At 43.4% G+C, this 22649-nt stretch overlaps 1 protein-coding gene across 3 annotated transcripts in view; it reads right to left on the bottom strand.

Moving 5' to 3' along the window:
• LOC115461288 (pantothenate kinase 3-like) overlaps positions 1–22649 on the bottom strand; it is a 93843-nt gene that overhangs the window by 50336 nt on the left and 20858 nt on the right. For 2 of the 3 annotated variants that reach the window (XR_003940682.1, XM_030191016.1), the window contains exons 2-4: positions 20504–20856; positions 8170–8423; positions 1352–1528 (exon numbers count right to left, since the gene is read on the bottom strand). Coding sequence is in view for 2 of the 3 variants with exons in the window: in XM_030191016.1 (XP_030046876.1) it covers positions 1352–1528; positions 8170–8423; positions 20504–20856 (784 nt within the window). In the remaining variant the exon portion in view is untranslated. The remainder of the gene's footprint in view (positions 1–1351; positions 1529–8169; positions 8424–20503; positions 20857–22649) is intronic. The other variant, XM_030191017.1, reaches the window with a different exon arrangement.

Genomic DNA, 22649 nt, shown 5'->3' with positions numbered 1-22649 from the left:
GAGTAAGAGTTTCTCATGTTAGGTAGAGGGGTAGGGAGGGAGGAGGGAATTTGTTCATTTTCCTGTTATTGGTTATGGAAGTTATATATATGTGTCATATGATTATGCCATGACAAGTGTTATATATTGTTATTCAAAAATTTCAATAAATATAATTTCAAAAAAAAAAAATCCAAATTTCAACATTGTTTAAACTTGATAATGCCAGTCCACATTTTAATAAAATTTCAATCGTAGAAGCATGCATGTAGGGAAGAGAAACCCAAACTATAATTACATGGTGCTAGGTTCTACATTAGGAGACACCGCCTTTGAAAAGGATTTAAGTATCATTGTCGATGATACACAAACATTCTGTGCAGTGGTCGCTAACAAAACAAATCGAATGTTAGGAATTATTAGGAAAGGAAATGGAGATCAAACAAAATAGATTATAATGCCTCTATCACTCCATGGTGCAACTGTACCTCAAATACTGTGTGCAATTTTGGTCATTGCATCTCCACAAAAGATGCAACGGAATTAGAAAAGGAACAGAGCAGGGCGACGAAAATGATAAGATGACAGGACAACGTTTCTATGAGGAAAGGCTAAAAAGAGACTAGGGCTCTTCAGCTTGGAGAAGATATGGCTAGGGGAAGATCTAATAGAGGTCTATAAAATATTGAGTGGAGGGGAATAGGTAGACATGTGCTTGTTTACTCCTTCCAAAAATTAAAGGACTACAAGGCACACAATGAAGCTACTACATAGTAAATCTGAAACAAATCAGAGAAAGTATTTCTTCACCCAATGTGTAATTGTTTGCCAGAAAATGTAGAAAAAGCAGTTAGTGAGCAGTGTCTGAAAAAGGTCTGGAGTTCCTAAATGTCTATAAACCATTATTAAGATGGACTTGGGAAATTCCACTGCTTATTCCTGGGACAAGTAGCATAAAACCTGTTTCTCTTTTGGGATCTTGCCAGGTACTTGTGACCTGGATTGGCCACTGTTGGAAACAGGATACTGGGCTTGATGGACCCTTGTTCTGTCCCAATATGGCAATGCTTATGTACTTAATGGGCTGAACACAGCCTTTGCTGCATCATCTTTTCTGGAAACCCAGGAACTAGACAAACCAGGAGTCAAACTCAGGCCTCTCCACATAGGCAATTTGCAGTTCCTAGCCACCAGACTTGACCTAAGCAATTTAAAATTTTGGAACTGCAAAAATCTTTTTCAGGCAGACTGACTGGTCACATAACTAATTAGTATGAATCCATGGAAAATGTATACAGATCTTACAACTTAGTGCCTATGTCTAATAACTTAATTGCTCAAACCCATTATTGATGTCTTTTGCATTACTTACCTTGATGCTACAGCATAGCCAGGAAGTCCGAACCTCTCATAGTCACCTCCATAAATGTCACGCACTAATTTATCCACCTTAGTACTATCTCCATGAGATGCCATTTCAAGAGCTTCTTCAAAAGTTGAACAGCCCGTCAGAAGACAGCAGAGGCCAAAAAATGTTCCTCCTCCAAGGCTGGGGTACAAAACAAGACATTTCTTTGTATCTATTTTCTTCATCCATTACTTACTATTACTTGTTTACAATGGTCACATTTTTGATCTTACTAAATGCTATGGTAACAGAATGATGAGGGTGCAATTTAATCATACCTGTTAATTTCTTTCGAGTCCTGTAAAAGTAGGTTGTGTTCCTTTCCTGCCAGCAGATGGCGGTAGAAGTATTGATTTTTCCACCGGCATCATCGGTACATAAGCTAGTGCCTTCTGGAATTCTCTGGCATGCCCCTACAACAGTAGACAAGGTCCCATGTACCTCACCCCATGTCATCGGACCATTGCAACATAAAATTTTAATGCATACCTATATACAACACTAGACAGAGAAAATGCAAAGAACTCAACCCTTAAAACCAAAGCCTTCCAGGTTAGTTCCCAGACTGGTATAGCAGGGCTCAAGGAAATAAAGTTAACGAGTACAACTAAATTTCACCTTCCTTATCTCTGCTATACCAGTCTGAACAAGTGAGATGTACAAAAACAGAATCATAGTGGGAAGGGAAAAAACAAGGCCTCCTGAATAACTGCTCTGCTTCTGGCAAGAATATTAAGTCTGTAATGGTTCACAAAGGAGTATAGCGATAACCAGGTAGCCACTCTACAGCCAGCCTCAGGTTAGACCACCTGCACTTCCATTCAAGTCACCTGTGCCCCAGTTGAGTGAGCCTTCAAGCCTCTTGGCACCTGCTTGATCTGACAAATAAAAACCGCCTCATCAGCCACCTTGATCCAACAAGCAATGGAAGATTTGGAGGCTGGAATATTCTTCCATTGACCATGGAAAAGCATGAACAAATGATGTGAGGCAGAGGAACTTGTTTCCTTTAAATAGAGTAGAACACTCAGGATATTCCATATCCACTGACAGTTATGTAATCCATAACCAATCTGTAACAAATTGTATTTCCAATATCTAACTCATATTGTAAGCCACACAGAACCCGCAAAAAGGTGGGAAAATGTGGGATACAAATGCAATAAATAAATAAAACCACTGTAAAACACAGCATCATACAACCTTGTAAATGTAATTGAATCAATGTAATCTCTAACAACTGTTAAATGTAAACCACAATAAACCAAAATTCGTTTTTGGATAATTGTGGGATACAAGTATGAATAAATAAAATAAAAATATCCAGTTTTTGGGTCTTTTGACCTGAGCCTCTGAACTTTGTTCTAGAATGGAGAACAAAGACACCTCATGATCCATGTGGAATAGGGAAATCACCTACAGTAGAAAGCAGGGAACTGCCAAGATAAGTCTTCCAAGGAGAGACACGAGTCATGGCAAGACCGGCGAGGAGGGTATCGGGGCTGCAAGCCTGATGTGATCACCACTAAGATGACTGTCTTCAGCATAAGATCTTTCAAGGAGGGCACCTTCAACAGCTCAAAGGGTGACCTGATAGCATAATGAAGACCAAACTGAGACCCCATGAGGCCAGGGTCAGCCTGATGGGAGTGCAGGTGTGCAACCTTCCCCTAAAAAAAAAAAAAAAAAGTATAATGTCCTCATGTGCTGCCAAGGAAATTCTTTCCTCTGCAACAAGAGAGGACTGCAACCTGAACCTTCAAGGAGCTAAGTGTCAACCCCTGCTCAAACCTCTCCTGGAGAAACTCTGGAACTGATTTCTGCCACTCAGACTCTCCAAACCTGGACATACAATTAATGAGGTGGAGTGTTTTATAGGCACAAAAAACAAAACACAGGAAAAACAAACAAAAAACAACAACAACAAAAACAAGAAGTGGAAGACACCATGACTGAATGCCAGGACGGCCAATGGTTCAAATTTATTTTATCAACAAAAATTAAAAAGTCAGCAGTTACTTCTTCAATTACAATATACAGGATGTGTTGACAAATAAGACCGGCCTTCCTGAGGGGTCCTATTAAGAAACCTTAGACTGGAAAGCGAAATAGCGTCAGTGGCATCTGCCCTCTTGACAAGAATAAACTGCTGATTTTTAATTTTTATGTTGTTATTGGAAGAATAAATTGAGCCATTGGCCATCCTAGCATTCATTTTCATGGTCCACTTCTTGTTTGAGTGTTTTATGGGTCTCGAAAAGGGTGGTCATCACGGAGGGAGAGAGCCTCCAACCCACAAGGCACTGCCTCTCAAGGACTAAACCATAAGCCAGAAGGGACTGGGATCTTCCATTTCCACCAGGCCCTACGTTAGGTAGCCTCAATCTCTGGGGTGCAGAAGTAGCAGAGGCTCTGCAACCAGATGACTGAGACCTGCGAACCACAGCCTTCATGGCCAGTTTGGGGCTACTAGAAGCATAAGGGATGGCTGGCACACCACTTTGTGCAGGACCTTCCCAAATGGGGACCATGGGGGAAGATGTACAGTGGCTTCTGCTGGAGCCACCGCTTAACCAGGGCGTTGATGCTGGCCAAGCTGGCCACCCTCCTGCAGCTAAAGAAATGTTCCATCTTGGAGAACTTTAAGGCTGCTAGGCCCAGCTCCCACTTTCCTGTATCCAAAATTGAACGACTGAGAAAGTCCACCTGAACATTGCCCTTCCCAGCAACATGGGCTGCTGAGAGCAGACATGCTTCTCAGCCCACTGGTAAATACTCCCCACCTCCTGAGCCACTGTCTAGATCTTGGCTCCCCTTGCTCGTTGATATATGTCACGGTCATGGCACTTCCATCAGACACCACATGAGCCACTTTTCACAACCTGGGGAGGAACTCAGTCAGTCAGCCAGCCAGATCGCTCTTGTTTCTAGCCAAGTGAATACCAAGGATGCTTCCAGAGGGGATCACTGCCACTTTGCCATTCAAGGAATGGGCACCTCAGCCCTGAAAGTTGGTGTCAGTGGTTGCTGAAATCCATTCAGGGGAATCCAGCAAGAACTCCTTCAAGAGATGCTGTGAACTATCCTACCAGGACAGACTCCTTCCTACCACAGGAAGCAGAGGCAAATGAACCTCAAAGTCTTGTGACCTTGGAACGCAACACCACATTTGGGACCAGTCCATGAAAACACTTCCAGAGTAGCCACCATGGAGCATAGGGGTGCAGATAATCCCATGCTTGAGAGGCTTCCAGAGAAAACAACCTGCATTTCTGGTCCCACAACTTATACACTCGCTCCTCAGTGAACATCACCACTCTGGGACAAGGCTTTTAGTAAACTTGACGAACCAGCCTAGATGCTGCAACAGTCAAATTACCTGGACTGTGACCATTCTGGTTCTACCTCCAAGTCAATCCTGATCAGCCAGTTGTCGAAATAAGAGTGGCCCAACTCTCTTGGCTGTGAAACTAAGCTAATGCCCAAAATAGGAAATGCCTGCTCAGAACACAGAAAACACTTATGGATGGGTCTGATGGGAAAGTGGAGGAAAGCCTATATCAAGTCTACGGAGATAAAGAACTTGCCCAGATACACCGAGACAATGACTGTGTATCTCCATCTGGAGTGTCAAGTAACTAATCTGCCTATGAACAAGAGATCTTTTCTGAACAATAAGTGTCTTGACCAGCCCAGATCTGAACCAGGGTACAACACGAATTCTCTAGGGCCAGCCCCTGTTCAGACTATAGCCCGCTCTTCCAGACCCCTGGAATTCTCTAGCTGGAGTGGCTCTCAGGTCCCCCCCCCCCCCCCCCAAGGTTCTGAATAAGCTCTCCAGGGTAGGAAGGCGGTACCACTGCCCTGAACTGGAACTCCCCGCCCACTGTGTGTGGTTGAGTGTTCAATGCTCCCAGACTGTTGGGCTACCATCCAAGGGTAGACACTATGAGGAGACCTCAGCCCTAAGAAGTTCCAGGTGGCCCTCTGACCAGCTACTAAACAAAGCTAAGCCTACATAGTGTCCAAGGCCAAATGGGACCAGGTGCAACCAGAAAGACACAGACCCAGGCATCCAACCTGGACCAGGACCCTCTGGGGTTCACATCCATTTATTTTCATACTTCTCCCCAAGTCTATGGGGCCTTGATAGGCCTCCTACCAGCTTATGCTCTCCAGAAGGCCACACAGGTCCTCACCCGGACCTGCAAAGTTCAGTTACTAAGACAAGGGGGGTGGGGTGAACTCCTACCGTTCAAAGAGAGGCTAGTATAGCACATCAATTCATCACTGCATCTGGTCTGATGTTGTGCCTACCTTATAACCCTATGCAGAGTACCAGCTACTGCAGATTTGAACTGCACATTCAGGGACCCAACACCATACTAGAAGTTTGATGGCCCCTGCGATCACCCTTCTGCACTGGCAAAATCTGTGGTGGCTCTTCCTGCCAAGCAAACAATTTTCCCTCTAAGCTGGTAGAAGTCATTCCTGCTAGTGGTGGTGCTGTTTCAATATCACATTTTCTAGCAAGGGAAAGGCAAGGTCTGCAGGACTCACCTGTCTTTAGTGATTAAAAACACAGTATTGAAGTATCAATCCCAACTGGCAGGAATGAGGCTGGAGGACTCTTGCACAGCTAAGAGGGAACATTATTCCTCAAAGGGTGGTGCGAAAGTCAAGGTTAACCCAAAATGGCATCAGACAGCACATGGGAGAGCTTGGGGGGGGGGGGGGTGCTAAGGAACACCTGGTGCTCTCTCTCTTGATACGGCCTCTCCTCCAATATCTAGCAATGCGCCAAGAACTGCCTCTCTTCCAACAGCCTGTCTGTCTGATTTGGGTTCAGGAGAGCTGCTACCTCATGATCAACTCCTGCCAAAAGGCTGCAAAAGCCACCTGTCCAACTGTGATCGCTGTTGTTGCTGTCGCAGACCTGACCAACACACACCTGCTGCTCCAACCAAAGCCATTGGGAATGTGGGTTCCATGATTGAGACACCATTCATATCAGGGATCCTCCAATCTGGCTTCCCCCCCTCCTCCCAAGCACTACACAGCAGTTTACTACTACTACTTAGCATTTCTATAGCGCTACACAGTCGGAATCAGACCATCACAGGTAAGACCGTGGGAACCAGACAGTGCAGTGCCAGTTAGGAGGCATGCCTGCAAGTGCCCGCCTGCTGCTGCCTGTATAAGGAAAGGGGCCCCAGACTCATCAGACTCCCTGTGGTCCCTCCTGCTTGCTTTTCTGGGTGTGTTTAGTTTCATTTTCTTTTCTTTCTTTTTTTTTTTAAATGGCTTTCCTCCCCTATTAAACAGGGGAATAATGCTGCTAAGCAGCCAGATGAATTCCAATTCCACTCCCACCCCAAAAGCTGCCTAGTGCTGCATAGGAGCCCTGAGGAACAGGATCGCTGAGCATGGAACCATGCCAACTAGCACTCAAAGGTGTTGATGTGGGGCTACAGAGACAAACTTCATGCACTACTGGACCAAATCCTAGGAGCAAGGCCATTAGGCTCAACCACAAGGAGTGGGCCTTAGCTGCGCTCGGGGGATTTAGGCCTGGACCCACAGCACTGGCCTGCACAACCTTACCAACTGCTGGAAATAGAGAAATACTGGAGAATTCCAGATGCTAACAGCCTATGTACCAGTGATGTCACTGGAAAAATCAGTATCTCTGACTCCCTATTCTGGAATGAAAGGAACACAATCAACTTGTTCAGACAGATATAGCAGAGATGAGGAATACGCCATAAAAATGATTCCTCTCTGCGGATTTCAAAATACTGAAAAATTGGCCACCCAAATGGAGATGCTCACTAGGGTTTGCTATACAGCCAAAATCAGAAAATAGCAAATGCTATTGTGGCAACTGTTCAGTACTTTTTCTTCAGATGTACCCCATTTTTTTTATATCATCTTGGCTTTTGGATAAACTATGGCTTAGAAAAAAAAATCAGGTTCTTTTCCTCTGCCCACTTCTTTTTTTCAACTATTTCTATGCTCTCTTCTTAAGGAGATAAACATGTTACACATTAATCACTGCTGAACAGGGCTTCTCTACTGTTTAGTTTTCCTAAACCATACTCTACAGCCCCAGCAGTACTACATTGAGAGTTACTGATGTTTGACTCAGCAGGACAAAAACAGCCGCAAATGCTTACAAAAGGGGAAGATTGGCTCAAATGAAAAGTGCCAACTGTAGTTTGCTAAAATTAAGGCATATCAGAAACTAAATAGTTGGGTTGAAAACATGAAAAGATGTTCTACTCAAATGTCTTATCAAATTTAGCTAATGATTATAAAATTTGAATTTTTAGTCCACTTTTCCAAATGATGTTCATAGTGACTTACACCAAAGCATTTTAATATACTCTACTGCACACTTAAATTTACTTAAACACAGAAAAAAACTACAATTGATATATATCGGATCTCCTCCATCTAGCATTCAGAGCAAGCATCTCAATGTATCTACCAGAACAGATTACTTAAAACCAATCATCAGAATCAGAGCACTATTCACCTCTCAATGACCAATTCAGCTTAGCAGGGAATCAAAGTATTCTTTGTGAAATGAGATAATGGTGTCAGCCCAATTCCACAGACCATCGTGGCCCCTGTCAGATTCCTATAAATCTATTAATTTTGTAGCACATATTACTCCTCTACTGTGAAAGGGACACAACAGAATCTACAAATAAACCAAGTTTGCTCTGCAAACACCCAGTATTCTAAATACATCATGACACAGAACATGTGGAACTCACCTGGTACCAGTCACCCGTTTATAGTTGCCTTCTGAATACACAGCCAAGATGCTAACTCCAGAGCCAATGTTTACTAAAAGAAGCGGGTATGGATTCTCCAGGTTGTAAGGAATCTTCTGAAACCTCTCACGGTTTGTTGGGTTTTCCAAATAATAACATTCTGATTGTCCATTGAATCCAATTGAGTCAATATACAACACTCCTCTAACAAGGCAATCTAACTCATCCAACTTGCAAAGCTGGAGGTCGCCAACCTAGTAACAAGAAAGGTGAAATTTAGTCATATCTGTTAATTTCCTTTCCTTGAGTCCTACCATACCAGTCAGAACAATTGGGTTGTATACCTTTCCTACCCGCCAGAGGCGTAGCCAGGTTTTGATATCAGGGGGAGCAGACTTTTGTAAATTAGGTGCTGGTCAGTAAATTAGGTGCTGGTCGGACAGGCGGCAGTGCCAATAATGTTGCTCAGGTGAAGTGACTGTGGCCGGCAATAATTAATGCAAGTTGCCTCTGCTGCATCCCACCTACAAAGAAACTGGAAGTTACATCAGGAGGCAGGAGGTAGCAGAAGTCCCGGGACTGGCCAGAGCTGTGGGATTGCTTGTGGGGCCAGCCAGAGGCAGTTTACTTTACTTGACGATGCTGCCGGCAGGCATAGAAACACTGGAGGTTCACCGAGGAGGAAAGGCCAAGAGAGATATAGGACTACGCAGGACAAGGGAAAGAGGGAGAAATGTTGGATTGCATGTTGTGCAACTCCCCATGTGACCCCGTAGTGATGCCTAGGCCAGTGGTTCTCAACTTTTTTTCAGTCAGGACACACATGATGGATGGTGCTTGCATCCATTACACACTGCACACAATCCTCATGGACCTTGGTCAGTTCTTATATATTAAATGTAAACATGCTCTGCATCCACGAGAACCTTATCTCCCCCACAACAACAGGTGCAGATCATAACTATTCTCACATCATCTCAATAATAGTGAAATAAATGTCTCCACTACCAGGCACATTATGAAATAACACAAAACCTGAAAAAATCCTAACTCGACATACAAGTAGCAAATCTGGTATAGAACAGTAGCACTGATTTAAACTAGGACCTGCTGCACTAGCCTGAACAACAGCATCATCTGCTGGAGGTAGAGAAAAGAGAGCGTTCCATGAGGCACCAGCCAATATACTGATGATGTCACTAGAAAACTTGGTTCTCTTCATCTGCTGGTAGGAAAAGGACACAATCCAATGATCCAACTGGTTTGGCAAGGACGCTAAGAAATAACAGATCAATGCCCTCTCATTCCATTACTCTCAACACAGTCATATATACTTACGAAGACAACAAAATATACTGTAGGGCTGCATTTTGATTAAAATTTGCAATCGTGATTAATCACACGATTAAAAGGTATGGTCCCCCCTCCCCCCCCCCCCCCCCCACACACACACTGAAGCTCCTTGTGACCACGCCCAAGACATTTAACCCTCAATTGCCCAGAGTCACAAGGCTGCAGTGTGTGGGGGGGAGGGAGAACAGAAAACACAACATACCTTTAATCGTGCGATTAATTGCAATTACACATTTTAATAGAAATGCAGCCCTAAAAGAAATGTAAAAATAAAATGTAATCTAAACATAACAAATACAAATTGAAAAATTACAAATTAAAGAATTTGAAACAGCATGTCAACAAGGCAGCCATCATGCCAGAGGAACCTGAGTCCCCCCAGACATCTTAGGCCCACAGAAGGGCCCCTTTTTCTCTTGTCTATCAGAGCCTAAGAGTCCCCATCGAGCACCTGGCTGAGCAAAATCATCCAAGGCCCCAAACATGAGCCTTGCCCACCCCCTAGTGGGTGGTCCCCTGCTAGTACTCCTCGGGGCCTGCTATACAATTAAAACATCACTGAATTCCACATGTACTGGTCTAACAAAACAGGATAAGCAGGTAAGGTAGCAGATCCAAAATGTCGAGAATGGTAGAATTTTCATGTCATGGGTTCATAAGCAGTCTGCAGAAGTTACATGTTTGAACTTCTGTAACTTTTTTTTATTTTTTTCACATAAAACATGAAAGGATGGGGGTTGGACTGTTGTTCTACAAATTTTTTGCTCTAACAGAATTCATTAGTACCTCATTTTTGGCCACATATTAAACAGACTCTTCATAGATAACAAAGGGGCCCTTTTACTAAGTTGTATCATCAGTAGTGTGGGGCTTTTTTTTTTTTTTGTTACATTTGTGCCCCGCGTTTTCCCACTCATGGCAGGCTCAATGCGGCTTACATATACAGGTATTTATACCTGGGGCAATGGAGGGTTAAGTGACTTGCCCATAGTTACAAGGAGCTGCCTGTGCCTGAAGTGGGAATCGAACTCGGTTCCCCAGTTCCCCAGGTCCAGAGTCCACCACCCTAACCACTCCTCCACTTTCTGTGCTCTGAGGCTACTTTCAGTGCGGCTGTAAACGGTTGCATTTCCCATTTCTTCAATTAATGGCCACATACTAATTCCCCAATTAGCATATAGCCATTAGCATGGGAGCCCTTCCCGCCACCTATTTTCTAGGTGGTAAGGGCTCCCATGCTAACCATGTACTAATCAGTTAATGCATGGCAATGCAGCTGGGCACACCTACTCTCTGCCCTCAAACACACCCCAGCGCTAAAAAATATCTTCTAGTTTTTAGCATGCAGGTAGCGCATGGTGAACACAAAACTACAGCGGACACCCGAGTGTGCCCTGCGGTACTGGATTTTAAGCAATGGTAAGCACGCATTACTACTTACCGCAGCTTAGTAAAAAGGACCCCAAAATTCTTTACATTTTTTCAGTTGTCTTCTTATATTATCCAGGTTTTATGGAATCTTCTGAAACCTCTCACAGGTTCTCTAGGTAACACTCTGCCCACTGAAGCCAACAGATTCAATATACAATACTCCTTGTAGTACTTGCTATCCACAACTCTTTTATTGTATTTTAACTAGAATTCTCTCTATATTTACCAGATCTGGAAACAGCTTTGATGTACATGTAAGTAGTATGTATAGCAAGTTCAAACAAAGTATTTTTTTTAAGCATAGTACCTGGAACTGAATCCAAACAGTACTATAATAGAGGGAGACTTCAATGATACCAAACAAAAGCCAAATTCCTACTTTTTCAGGACAATACTGAAAAACAAATAATTAAAAAAATGATTGTTTTAAAAGGAGTATTAGATAAAACCATGATCTCCAATTAGGGTGCTTAAAATAAAATCTATGGAAATTCTTCAAAAATTATCAACTAAGATACTTGCATTTTTTAAAAAGTGAAATGATGTGCCACTTTATTCAGGCCCTTTGGGTGTAAAAGGACAAAGAACAGAAGTGGTGAATCTGCTGACAAAGTAGTACTATTAATAAAGTATTTTTCTGGATGAGAATTTACATAAATCCATTTCAATTCCCTTGTTTCATAATGCAGTAAAAAGAAAAATAGCCTAACAAGAAACAAGCAAAGCATCATGTGCTAGTTTTTGCATTGCCATACACTAACCATGAAGTAAACATTTTTTTGGAATTATTTTTTGAGGAGGCATGTCAGGGGTGGAGAGTGGGCGATCCTGCTCTAACCACACTAACTACACTCATGTGCTAACTGGTTAGTGCACAGATTAACATGGGGGCTCTTATCTACAAAATAGCTGGCAGTAATTTTAAGCTGGTCATGTGCTAATGGCTGCTAAAAATGGCCTTAGTGCACAAGAAAAACCTGCTAAGGCCATTTCTTACTGCAGCCTAGTAAAAGGTCCCTAAGAAAACATGTTTCAAGTTTATAAATGCACCTCCTACTTATTTCTACCATAAATGTAAAGTAAAAAAAAAGTTGAATTTTGTAGTTTTGGGGTTTTTTTTTTTTTTAAAGGAGACAGTGGCTCATGAAGTTCTGCATTTAAGGAGTCATGTCATTGCAGTCATATTCATCCCATCAGAAAAAGGCACACTTCAACACAAAGAGGAAAAAATGTGTTCTCTAAAACAAGGTTACTTGGATTTCTCACAATCATTTGTGTTACCTTTATTTTCTGTATTTCTATTTTGCCTACCTTAGGGGTCTTTTTACTAAGGTGTGCTATCAGATTTAGCGTGCGCTAACGATTAGCACATGGTAAATGATAAGATGCCCATAGGAATATAATTGGCGTCTTATCATTTAGCATGCAGTAAATCCATTAGAACACCTTAGTAAAAAGGACCCCTTAATGTTGTATTGGTAATCAACTAGAACATTAAAAAAAAGCCATAACACCCCCCCCCCCCAAAAAAAAAAAAAAAGCTTATTTTTTATATATATATGTATATATAAATAATATATAATTCCAATTTGAGGTTCTCACCTAGTCAGTGCTGCCCATTGAGGATTCTGAAACACAGAATGACTCGCCATCCTAAACATTTCATAATCCTCAAAAAGCAACAGATGCCTCTTCCTAAGTTAAAATTGTTTTATGTTGATGCTTTTCAGAACCAAATAAAAGCATCATATTGATAACAAAAACTGAAGTTTTTTCTTTTGCAAAATAAAAGACAACCAAATACAAAAATACATAAATTCATAAAAACAAGTAAATTGATATTTTGAACAATGTACACAGGACCTGTACATTTATTAAAATTCTGGAGGATGGGATGAAGAGATGCCCCATTCTGCAAGATGAGAGGTCAGAAAACACTCCAATCTCCATGGTTCTTCGGAGGATAACTCCAGAAGAAAGGATCTGTCAGGGCCAATAAGGTACTATCAGAATCACGGTCCCCCAGTCTTGCTTGAATTTCAACTAAGTCTTCCCTACAAGAGCTATGGGGAAGGATACGGGTACAGAAGACCTGACCTCCAATGAAGGAGGAATACATCCGATGCTAGTCTGTCATGGGCATAGAGCAGAACTGAGGGGACATTGTGATTGGATTGAGAGGCAAAGAGATCCATCGAGGGGGTGCCCCATACTTGGAAGACCTCGTGGACAACGCCCATGTTGAGTGACCACTCATGCAGTTGTATGACCCTGCTCAGGCTGTTGACACTGAGGCAGGTGTAGGCCCACTCGATGCTCGGTTACTCCTGGTATCTAAGGGTCTCGACGCACCCAATGCAGACACTGATATTAAGGTCCAGACCTGGCTCCAAAAAGTTTTTCTTTGAGCCTCTCTGGCTGTGTTCTTTTCTTCATACAAAGACACAGAAGACAGGGGTATGCTCAGGCCCCAAAACTGGAGACACCAAGAGTGGGTGTCTTTGCCAGACATGGTGCTATTGCACCAGGTACAGCAATTAAAGCCACTGGGGCATAGACTGTAGAAGTCTGTCCAGCACTATCCTTATGTTCCAACTACTGGAGTTGCCGTCAAAGCCCACTCCAGCCTATCTGAATCAGTCTTGTCATTTGCGGGACCCAGGCCATAAAAAAGGTCTGCCCAGAAGTGTCCTCAGTTCCAGCTACTGAAGTTGCCATTGAAGCCCTTTCCAGCCCATCCTAAACTGGTCTGCCATATACAACACAGACAAAGTCTGCCCGGCACCGGCCTTAGCTCTTCACAGCTGGGGTCACCTTCCAAATGTCACTCGCACATCCACACGCATGCAGCCATTTAAGGTTGGGTTTTTTTTTTTAACACCATCTATTTTATAAATAGAGATCCTCTGTGTTCAGCCCGTGCCTTTTTGAATTCTGTCTCTATCACCTCCCTCGGAAGGCCATTTCAGGCATCGACCACCCTCTCTATGAAAAAAGTTTCCTGACTACTCCAAAGTCTACCACCCCACAATCTCAGTCCATGTCCTTTAGTTTTACAGTTTCCCCTTCTCTGGAAAAGATTTGTTTCTATATTAATACCTTTCAAGTATTTAACCGTCTGTATTATATCCTCTGTTCTTTCTTTTTTCTAGGCTATACATATTCAGGTCTTCGAGTATCCTCTCATTAGAGAGCTGCATGGGAACAGAGCTAGCAGAAATCCCGCGGGGATGGGCCCGGGTCCTGCAGGAACCCTGTGGAAGTGTAGGCAAATCCAGTCTTGCCTCCCCCTCCTTTACAGCCCTGGGTGCCCTCCCCAAACGTACCTCAGTACATCCTAGTGGTCTAGTGGCCTCTTACGGGCAGGAAAGATCCCCACTCTTTCCTGCCCACTGCCACTGTTTCTTTAAAATGGCTGCCGAGACGTCAAGGTGTGTGGTTGGATGGATGGAGTCATGCATGGGGGGCATGGGTGTGAAAAAAGCAAGGGGGCTGTAAAATATTTTTTGGTAAGGGGACGTACATGGAAAGGGCGGGGCAGGGAAAATAGAGAACATGGGATAGAAGAGAATGGAGGGGGGGAGGGACATGCTGCTCATGGATGGGAGGGAAAAGGAAACAGGGGCATGCTGCACATGTATGTTTGCTAAATAAAAATTTTTAAAAGATGCACGTTTCCAAAAAAAGCAGAGTATGGAAGAAAATGCATTTATGTTACTTTTACCAGTATTTATAGAATCTGGCGTTCTTGGGGGGGGGGGGGGGGGGGTTGTCAAGGTGACTGTGCAGTGAGGTGCAATGCAGTGCAGCGGGGGCAGGGCTGGGTGGGACAGGGGTGGGAATGGAGGAGGCTACTTGTGGCAGGGATGGGTTAGATTTCTGTCCCCATGCAACTCATACGTCTTATGGCGCAAGCCTCACATCATTTTTGTTGCCTTAGCAAGATATGGCCTCCAAAACTGAACACAATACTCCAGGTGGGGCCTCATCAGAGACTTGAACAGGAGCATCAACATCTCCTTTCCTCTGCTAGTTATGCCTCTCTCAATGCAGCCTAACATTCTTCTGCCTACGGCCACCATCCTATCACACAATTTTGTTGCTTTAAGATCCTTGGACACCATCATCAAAGGTCCCTCTCCCTGTCTGTGCGTATCAGCCTCTCATACACATCCCCTGGATTTCTACTCCCCAACTACATTTTGCACTTGTTTGTATTAATTTTTAAATTGCCAAACATTAGACCATTCTTCTAACTTTTGCAGAACCCTTTTCATGTTTTCTACTCCCTTCGGGGTGTCCACTCTATTACAAATCTTGATATCTGCAAAATGGCAAACCTTACCTTTTAACCCTTCGGCAATGTCGCTCACAAATATATTGAGTGGAATCGGCCCAAGCACCGATCCTTGAGGTACTGCGCTACTCATCTTTCCTTCTTCCAAGTGAATTGCATTGACCACCACCTTCTGGCATCTGCCCAACAACTAGTTTTCTAATCCAGTTTACCACTTTGGGTCCTAACTTCAGCCTGTCAAATTTATTTAAGAGCCTCCTATGAGGAACAGTGTCAAGAGGAAGTGCCATAATAGCATTGTGAGGCTCAAAGTTGAGGGAGAGAAATATGTGGAAGATAAGGATAAAGCTGAACTGCTTAACAATTATTTTAGCTCTGAGTTCACGGATGAAAGACCGGGGGTAGGGCTACAGAAAATAAAGGCTAAAGGGGATGGCTTTATGGTAGACCAAGACCCGTTTATGGAGGACTGTGTTCGTGAGGAGCTTGCCAAACTAAAAGTAGACAGAGCGATGGGGCCAGATGGGATACACCTGAGGGTACTTAAGGAACTCGGAGAAGTTCTGTCAGCTCTGCTGACGGACCTCTTCAATGCTTCCTTAGAAACTGGCGTGGTCCCGGTGGACTGGAGAAGGGCAGATGTGGTTCCTTTGCACAAGAGTGAAAGTAAGGAGGAGGTTGGGTATTACAGACCTGTCAGTCTGACCTCGGTGGTGAGTAAGCTAATGGAAACGCTTCTAAAGAGGAGGACTGTGAGATTTCTTGAACTAAATGGAATGCAGGACCCGAGGCAGCATGGCTTCACTAGTGGCAGGTTGTGTCAGATGAATCTGACCGTCTTCTTCGACTGGGTGACCAAACAGTTGGATATGGGAGGGACGCTTCTTGTGGTATATTTAGATTTCAGCAAAGCCTTTGACATGGTTCCGCACGGGCGACTGATAAATAAATTGAGTGCCCTCGGTTTGGGACCTAAAGTAACTGACTGGGTTAAAAATTGGTTGAATGGTAGGAGACGGAGGGTAGTGGTAAATGGAGCTTGCTCTGATGAAAAGGATGTCGTCAGTGGAGTACCGCAGGGATCAGTCTTAGGATCGGCTCTTTTTAACGTCTTTGTGAGCGATACTGTGGAAGGGCTGTCTGGAAAGGTTTGTCCCTTTGCGGATGATACTAAATTCTACAACAGGGTGGACACCCTGGAGGGTGTGAATGACATGAGGAAGGACCTAGCGAAGCTGGAGGAATGGACTGATATTTGGCAACTAAGGTTCAATCCCAAAAAATGCAGGGTCATGCACTTGGGTCGCAAGAATCCGAGGGAACGGTACAGTATAGGGGGTGAAGTGCTTCAATGTATGAAGGAAGAGTGTGACTTGGGGGTGATTGTGTCTGATGATCTTAAAGCTTCCAAATAGGTAGAAAAAGCGACAGTCAAAGCCATAAGGATGCTTGGGTGCATAAAGAGAGGCATGACCAGCAGGAAAAAGGAGGTGATAGTGCCGTTGTATAAGTCTCTAGTGAGGCCCCATTTGCAGTACTGCGTGCAGTTCTGGAGACCGCACCTACGGAAAGATATAAACAGGATGGAGTCGGTCCAGAGGGCGGCTACAAAATTAGTAAGTGGTCTTGAATGCAAAAATTATAGGGACAGGCTTATGAACCTCAACATGTATACACTGGAAGAAAGGAGACATGATAGAAACGATTAAATATCTCAAGGGCATTTATGTACAGGAAGAGAGCCTTTTTCAAATGAAGGCAAGCTCTGGAATGAGGGGACATATAACAAAGTTAAGAGGGAACAGGCTTAGGAGTAATCTAAGGAAGTCCTATTTCACAGAAAGGGTGGTGGAGACGTGGAATGGGCTCCCGGTGGAGGTTGTGGAGTCGAGGACTGTTCCAGAATTTAAAAAGGCATGAGATAAGCATGTGGGATCGCTTAGGAACGGGAAGAATTAGGGGTTACAGAGGATGGGCAGACTGGATGGGTCATATGGCCTTTATCTGCTGTCATGTTTCTATGTTTCTAGGTACAAAGGGTTCTATAGACACACTGACTTCTCCAGTGAGAAGTGCTGGCACAGGGAAAGAGAGCCGCGGAGCCTGAGTGAAAGAGGTCACAGACACTGCAAATCCAGCACATCACCTGTGGGAGATGCTGGCTGCCAAGGCAAGATGGCTGTGGCTGCAGCTGAGTACAGAGCAGGGCCTGTGTCAGGGCACGAAAGCTGAAGTGAGTGCACAGAGGAAACTTCGGCTCCTCGAAACAAGGCCTCTCTCTGACAAAATGCAGTCTGAACAGCCCCATAAACACCTATCTGACGCTGCCTGCTACTTCCCATAGCAGGAGCAGTGTTTGACAGTTTCAGCTGCCATAGCCCAAAAGAGAAATTGAAACCGCCCAATTAAAGTAAAAAAAAGAAACTCACCCATGTCGAGGGCCACAGAGAAATTCACCAGTCTGCTCCAGTCAGTGCCCTTTACGGCAGCTTAACCATCAGTCCTCCCCACAACACAGCCACAGACGCTCAACACTGAAGATGTCTCTCTTCAACCAAATTTTTTTTGTTTAATTCTCTGAGAGGAAGAAGAGAAAGCGGCTGGAAAGGAGTACAGGGTGGGGGAGGGACCTGGCATCACTAGGTGTACCCCCTAAAGCCGGCAGCGAACAGTTCAGGAACTCCTAAGCTCGACAGAACCGGGCAACCCAGAACTGGAGCTGGAAATGAACGATGAAACAAGGAGCTTATGAAGAACTGTCTACTGACTGCTGGAGATAGAGATATACTGAATAACCAGAAGAAATATCGTATCTCTACCTGCTTGTAAATTGTCACAGCCACAAGTGTCTGGATTCATCTGCTACTGATGCTAAGGAAGCTAATGATTTGTAATCATCCACTTGAAGGCAACACAAAAACTCGCAGCATAACTGCATTAACCCATTAGTGCCCAATGTTCCCATATGTGGGAACAAATATGGGAACATTGGGCACTAATGGGTTAAGGGGAAAACCATAGTATTAAATTAAAAGTCACATTATAGAACATTTTGGGGGGTAAATTTTCAAAGGCTTAGTTGGGATCCAAGCAAGCAGAACTTAACACGAGTGAACTAAAACTTCACAAATGATTTCAGCTATTCACCCTGAATTATTTACATACTTCAACATACATAGCTTCAGCTGCATTACAAAGAGCATGCTAGGAGAGGGGAATGTTTGAGATGTCAAAGTGTACATTTGGTGTTTCTTATATCACACTATATACTGTGCAAATGTACTTTTTAAATTGAATTACAGTGTTTGAAAATCAGCTGGGTTTATTTTTGCAGTAAGATGCCCTATTGAAAAATTACTCCTTTAAACCTACTTTCTCAAAATCATGGAGTAGCCTAATGGTTAGTGTAGCGGCCTGGGAACCAGGTTCATTTCCCACTGCAGTTCTTGTGACTGTGGGCTAGTCACTGAACCCTCTATTGCTCCAGGTACTAAATAAGTACCTGTATATAATATGTAAACTGCTTTGATCATAGCTACAGAAAGACAATATATCAAATACAAAAGCCTTTCCTTTTGACTGTAAATTATAAGGAAAGCAATATTACTTACCCTCCAAACATTATTCCTTGGGGAATTCTGCACACGATTTGTAATTTTCTTGTACAGAATTCTCCCATTAGAAAGGCTGGCTGGCTTATCTCTCACCCCCCACCAGGCATGAAATACCCCCACCACCACTACAGCAGTTTCCCTCCTCAGGTTCCACCTTCTCCATTTCTCTTAGCTTGTATCCCTTCTGCTAGTAAGTTCAGTCCCTAGCTTTCTCTACCCGTTCTTATGTTCTCCAGGGTGAATACCTCCAGTTTTTCTCTCCCTCTTTTCTGTTTGTTCTGTACCCTCCAACAGCACTCTGCCCTCTACCCATCCCTCAGCCTTCACTACCCTCCCTATGCGCTCCCTAACTCCCAGTAAGACCCCTGTTCTGTCCACCCCCAAGATCTCTTCCCCCTCTCCATGACACACACACCCTCACACCCACCTTTCTCCAAACAACCATCCATGACACATACACACAATCCATTTTTCTCCAGCCCCCCCCCCCCCCAAGCACTCATCACTCCCATGGCATACACAACCCGATGCACCCTCCTGTAGCCCTCTACTACCCACTCCATCCATCTTTTTCCTGCCCCCCTTTACACATTCCATCCATCTTTTTTCAGCCGTCCCTCCCCAACAGATACACTCCATTCACATTTATTCCAGGCATCCCATCCCTCCTAGTATACACCCTACTCCAGCACAGTAAGATAAGCAGCAACACAGTCACACATCGGGCTGCTCCTCCTCTTCCTCTGCTGTCCTGGGCATGGCTGTTCCTTTGAGCTGTGCAGCTTAAAAGATCCACTGGGGATAAAGGCAGCAGAGATGATGGAAGGAGTTCCTTCTCTTGCCACACTGGAGTAGGTTGTGTACAGGGAGGAAGCCAGCCAGAAAAAGAGCATCTGTCCAGTGCTTGCATTGCAACAGTAACTGCACAGAATTCTGCACAAATTTTGCATTGCGTAGTAGCACAGAATCCCCCCAAGAATAAAACATTAGTCACACGCGGGGCTAAAATTAGGTAGGGGACACTGCTGACATAACACCACTAGCCACACTCAGGACTAAAATTAGGTAGAGGTCACTGCTGATATGCCGCCATCCCAACGAAGTCCAGAATGCAAAAACAAGCAGGATACAAACATTAAGAAGTGTTCTGACAATTCCAGCTGCTCATGTGATTGAGCTACAGGCATCACTGGTTGCAGACCCATAACTGACAAACAACTTCAATTTAAGATTCACCCTCAGCTTTCTTTGGTGAGAAAAATAAGGCAGTACACAAGCGGCAAAATGCATATTCAGGGTCTTTTCCAGTTGCTGCTATCACCACATGTAGAGAGACTCCCCTAGTTAGCTCATCTGAACAACTGGAACAGGGATTTTGTTTTCTTCTAAAATCTTGCACAATGGCTCTCTCCTTGCTGTTAAACAGTTTAACTGCCTAATAATGTCACTAGCACACTTCTGAACTGGAAAAGAAAAATCATTATATAAAATAGTTCATAAAACATTGAAATACTGTAACTGGAATTGCTCCAGCAGTTAGTTCATTAGTTTTAAATGATTTGGAAATGCTTTAGCCCAGTTTCACAATGATTGAAATTTACTCAAGTTTTACATGTTTTATGTAAATAAAAATGCATACTGTGCGAAAATCTTCTTCAAATTTGTAAGCTCCACCTCCAGTAGCGCACAGAGACGTATGGAGACTTGAGAAGTTCTTATCTCTACCCATCTGAATAAAGGCAGGCAAGTCAAAAGTAGGAAAACGTATAAAGTGCAGATTGCCTTTCTGACCACACAAGGTAAGGTCTTTCAGTTCCAGATGTACATCCCGAATACCTGTGCGTCCATAGGCTACATTTGAAGTCAAATATTTTCGAATGCTCTTAAGATTCTCAACTTCCTCCTGCTCCTCTTCAGCACTGATGTCTTTTGGTTCAAAATAAACAAGTTTGACCAGAGTCCCTCCAATATCCAAGCCAAACCATGGAAAGGCTAATAAGAACAAAAAACAGAACTCATTGTAGTCATCTCCACAGCAGTCAGGAGAAAATAAAACATTAAATGCTGCTTTCCTAGGCCATGCTTCCTTAGGTTCTCACTTTCAGATTATAACCTTTTGAATTTTAAACTTTTATAACACTGTCCTCTTGTTTTTATCCTTCACTCATTTATTATTGTTCTGTAAAACTGACTTTGTGGAAAAGCAGTACAGCAAATATAGTAAAAACTTAGTTCCAAGTTATCAATGGTATACAGAGATCTTTATCAAAGGCAAAAATTATACAATAAGGCAAAGACAATAGGTTGTTCAATATTGGCTATACAGGCATAAAAAAGGAACATTATTTTAAAAAAACAAAACAAAAAAACCTCCCAAAACTAGCAAACAGCAGTCAAATACTTCACTGCTACTTTTTTAAAATTATGCCTGTATTGTCAATATAGGATGGCATACTTACATTTCCAAACTCTTGCCAGTCTACCAACCAAATACTGATCTGTACAGTCATTAGTGGCCAACAATTTTGTAATTAAAGGTTGGTTTTCATTCATTCCAGCTCCAAAGCTAAACATAAATAGCACCTCACAATTTTATACAAACACCTAGAAACATCTTCAAAAACATGAGATTTTGATTACATTTGTCCTGGAACCTAATGAAGAATGGGTTATGAGACTTTTTTCAAATGTATTTATGGAATGTAAGGTTAGATTATACCTAGATGTATTTGCATGATGCAAGATAGAAGGAAGGGTTTTTTTTCTGGCATTGAAATCACCGTTATTAAAAGTAGGGACTATGGGTTTTGAGATATGAAATATGGGAAAATTAGGTTCTTACCTTGGTAATTTTCTTTCCTTTAGTCACAGCAGATGAATCCATTAACTGATGGGTTATGTCCACCTACCAGCAGGTGGAGATAGAGAACACTGAAAAACCATAGTGCTTTACGGACGGCTAGCTCCATCTGCCTTCAGTATTCGAAACGTCCAAAGCAGAGTGTATCCTCAAAGTAGAATAACATGAACTTTCCTCACAGCGAACGAATGCCCCAGAACAGGCGCAATAATCACACAAAGGAGGGACGATCTCAACCTCCTGTAACAGAACAGAAATCCTGAAGACTGTTTTCCAACTTCTCCCAATGAGGGAACATGTCTGCAGGAAACAACTGAATAAACAGATAGGGAGGGATCATGGATTCATCTGCTGTGACTAAAGGAAAGAAAATTACCAAGGTAAGAACCTAATTTTCCCTTCCTTGTCATCAGCAGCAGATGAATCCATTAATGATGGGATGTACAAAAGCAATCCCTAGTTAGGGCGGGAATCTGTCACTCCCCGAGCAAGCACTTGCGCTCCAAACTGCACGTCCCGCTTTGCTGCAACATCCAGCCTGTAATGCCGGACGAAGGAGAGCTTAGAAGCCCAAGTAGCCGCACTACAGATCTCCTGAAGAGAGTAATCCTGTTTCGGCCCACAAAGAGGAAATCGCTCTCGTGGAATGCGCTTTAAATGCATCAGGCGGAGACCGCCCTGACAGCAGATACGCAGAAAAAATGACTTCCTTGAGCCAACGGGCTATAGTGGCCTTAGACGCCGGAGACCCTCTTCGAGGACTTGACAACAATACAAAAATGTGATCAGAGGTCCTGAAGTCATTTGACATTTGTAGATACTGCAATAGAGCCCTGTGAACATCCAGAAGATGTAACTGCCCAAATGGTTCCGGAAACTCCTCCCTAGTAAAGGAGGGCAGATAAATGGGCTGGTTTAGGTGAAA

This window comes from Microcaecilia unicolor, chromosome 2 (genome assembly GCF_901765095.1).
Source record: "Microcaecilia unicolor chromosome 2, aMicUni1.1, whole genome shotgun sequence".
Taxonomy (NCBI): domain Eukaryota; kingdom Metazoa; phylum Chordata; class Amphibia; order Gymnophiona; family Siphonopidae; genus Microcaecilia; species Microcaecilia unicolor.
The sequence above is the reverse complement of the archived record's forward strand: the minus strand, read 5'-3'. Positions and strand labels throughout refer to the sequence as shown.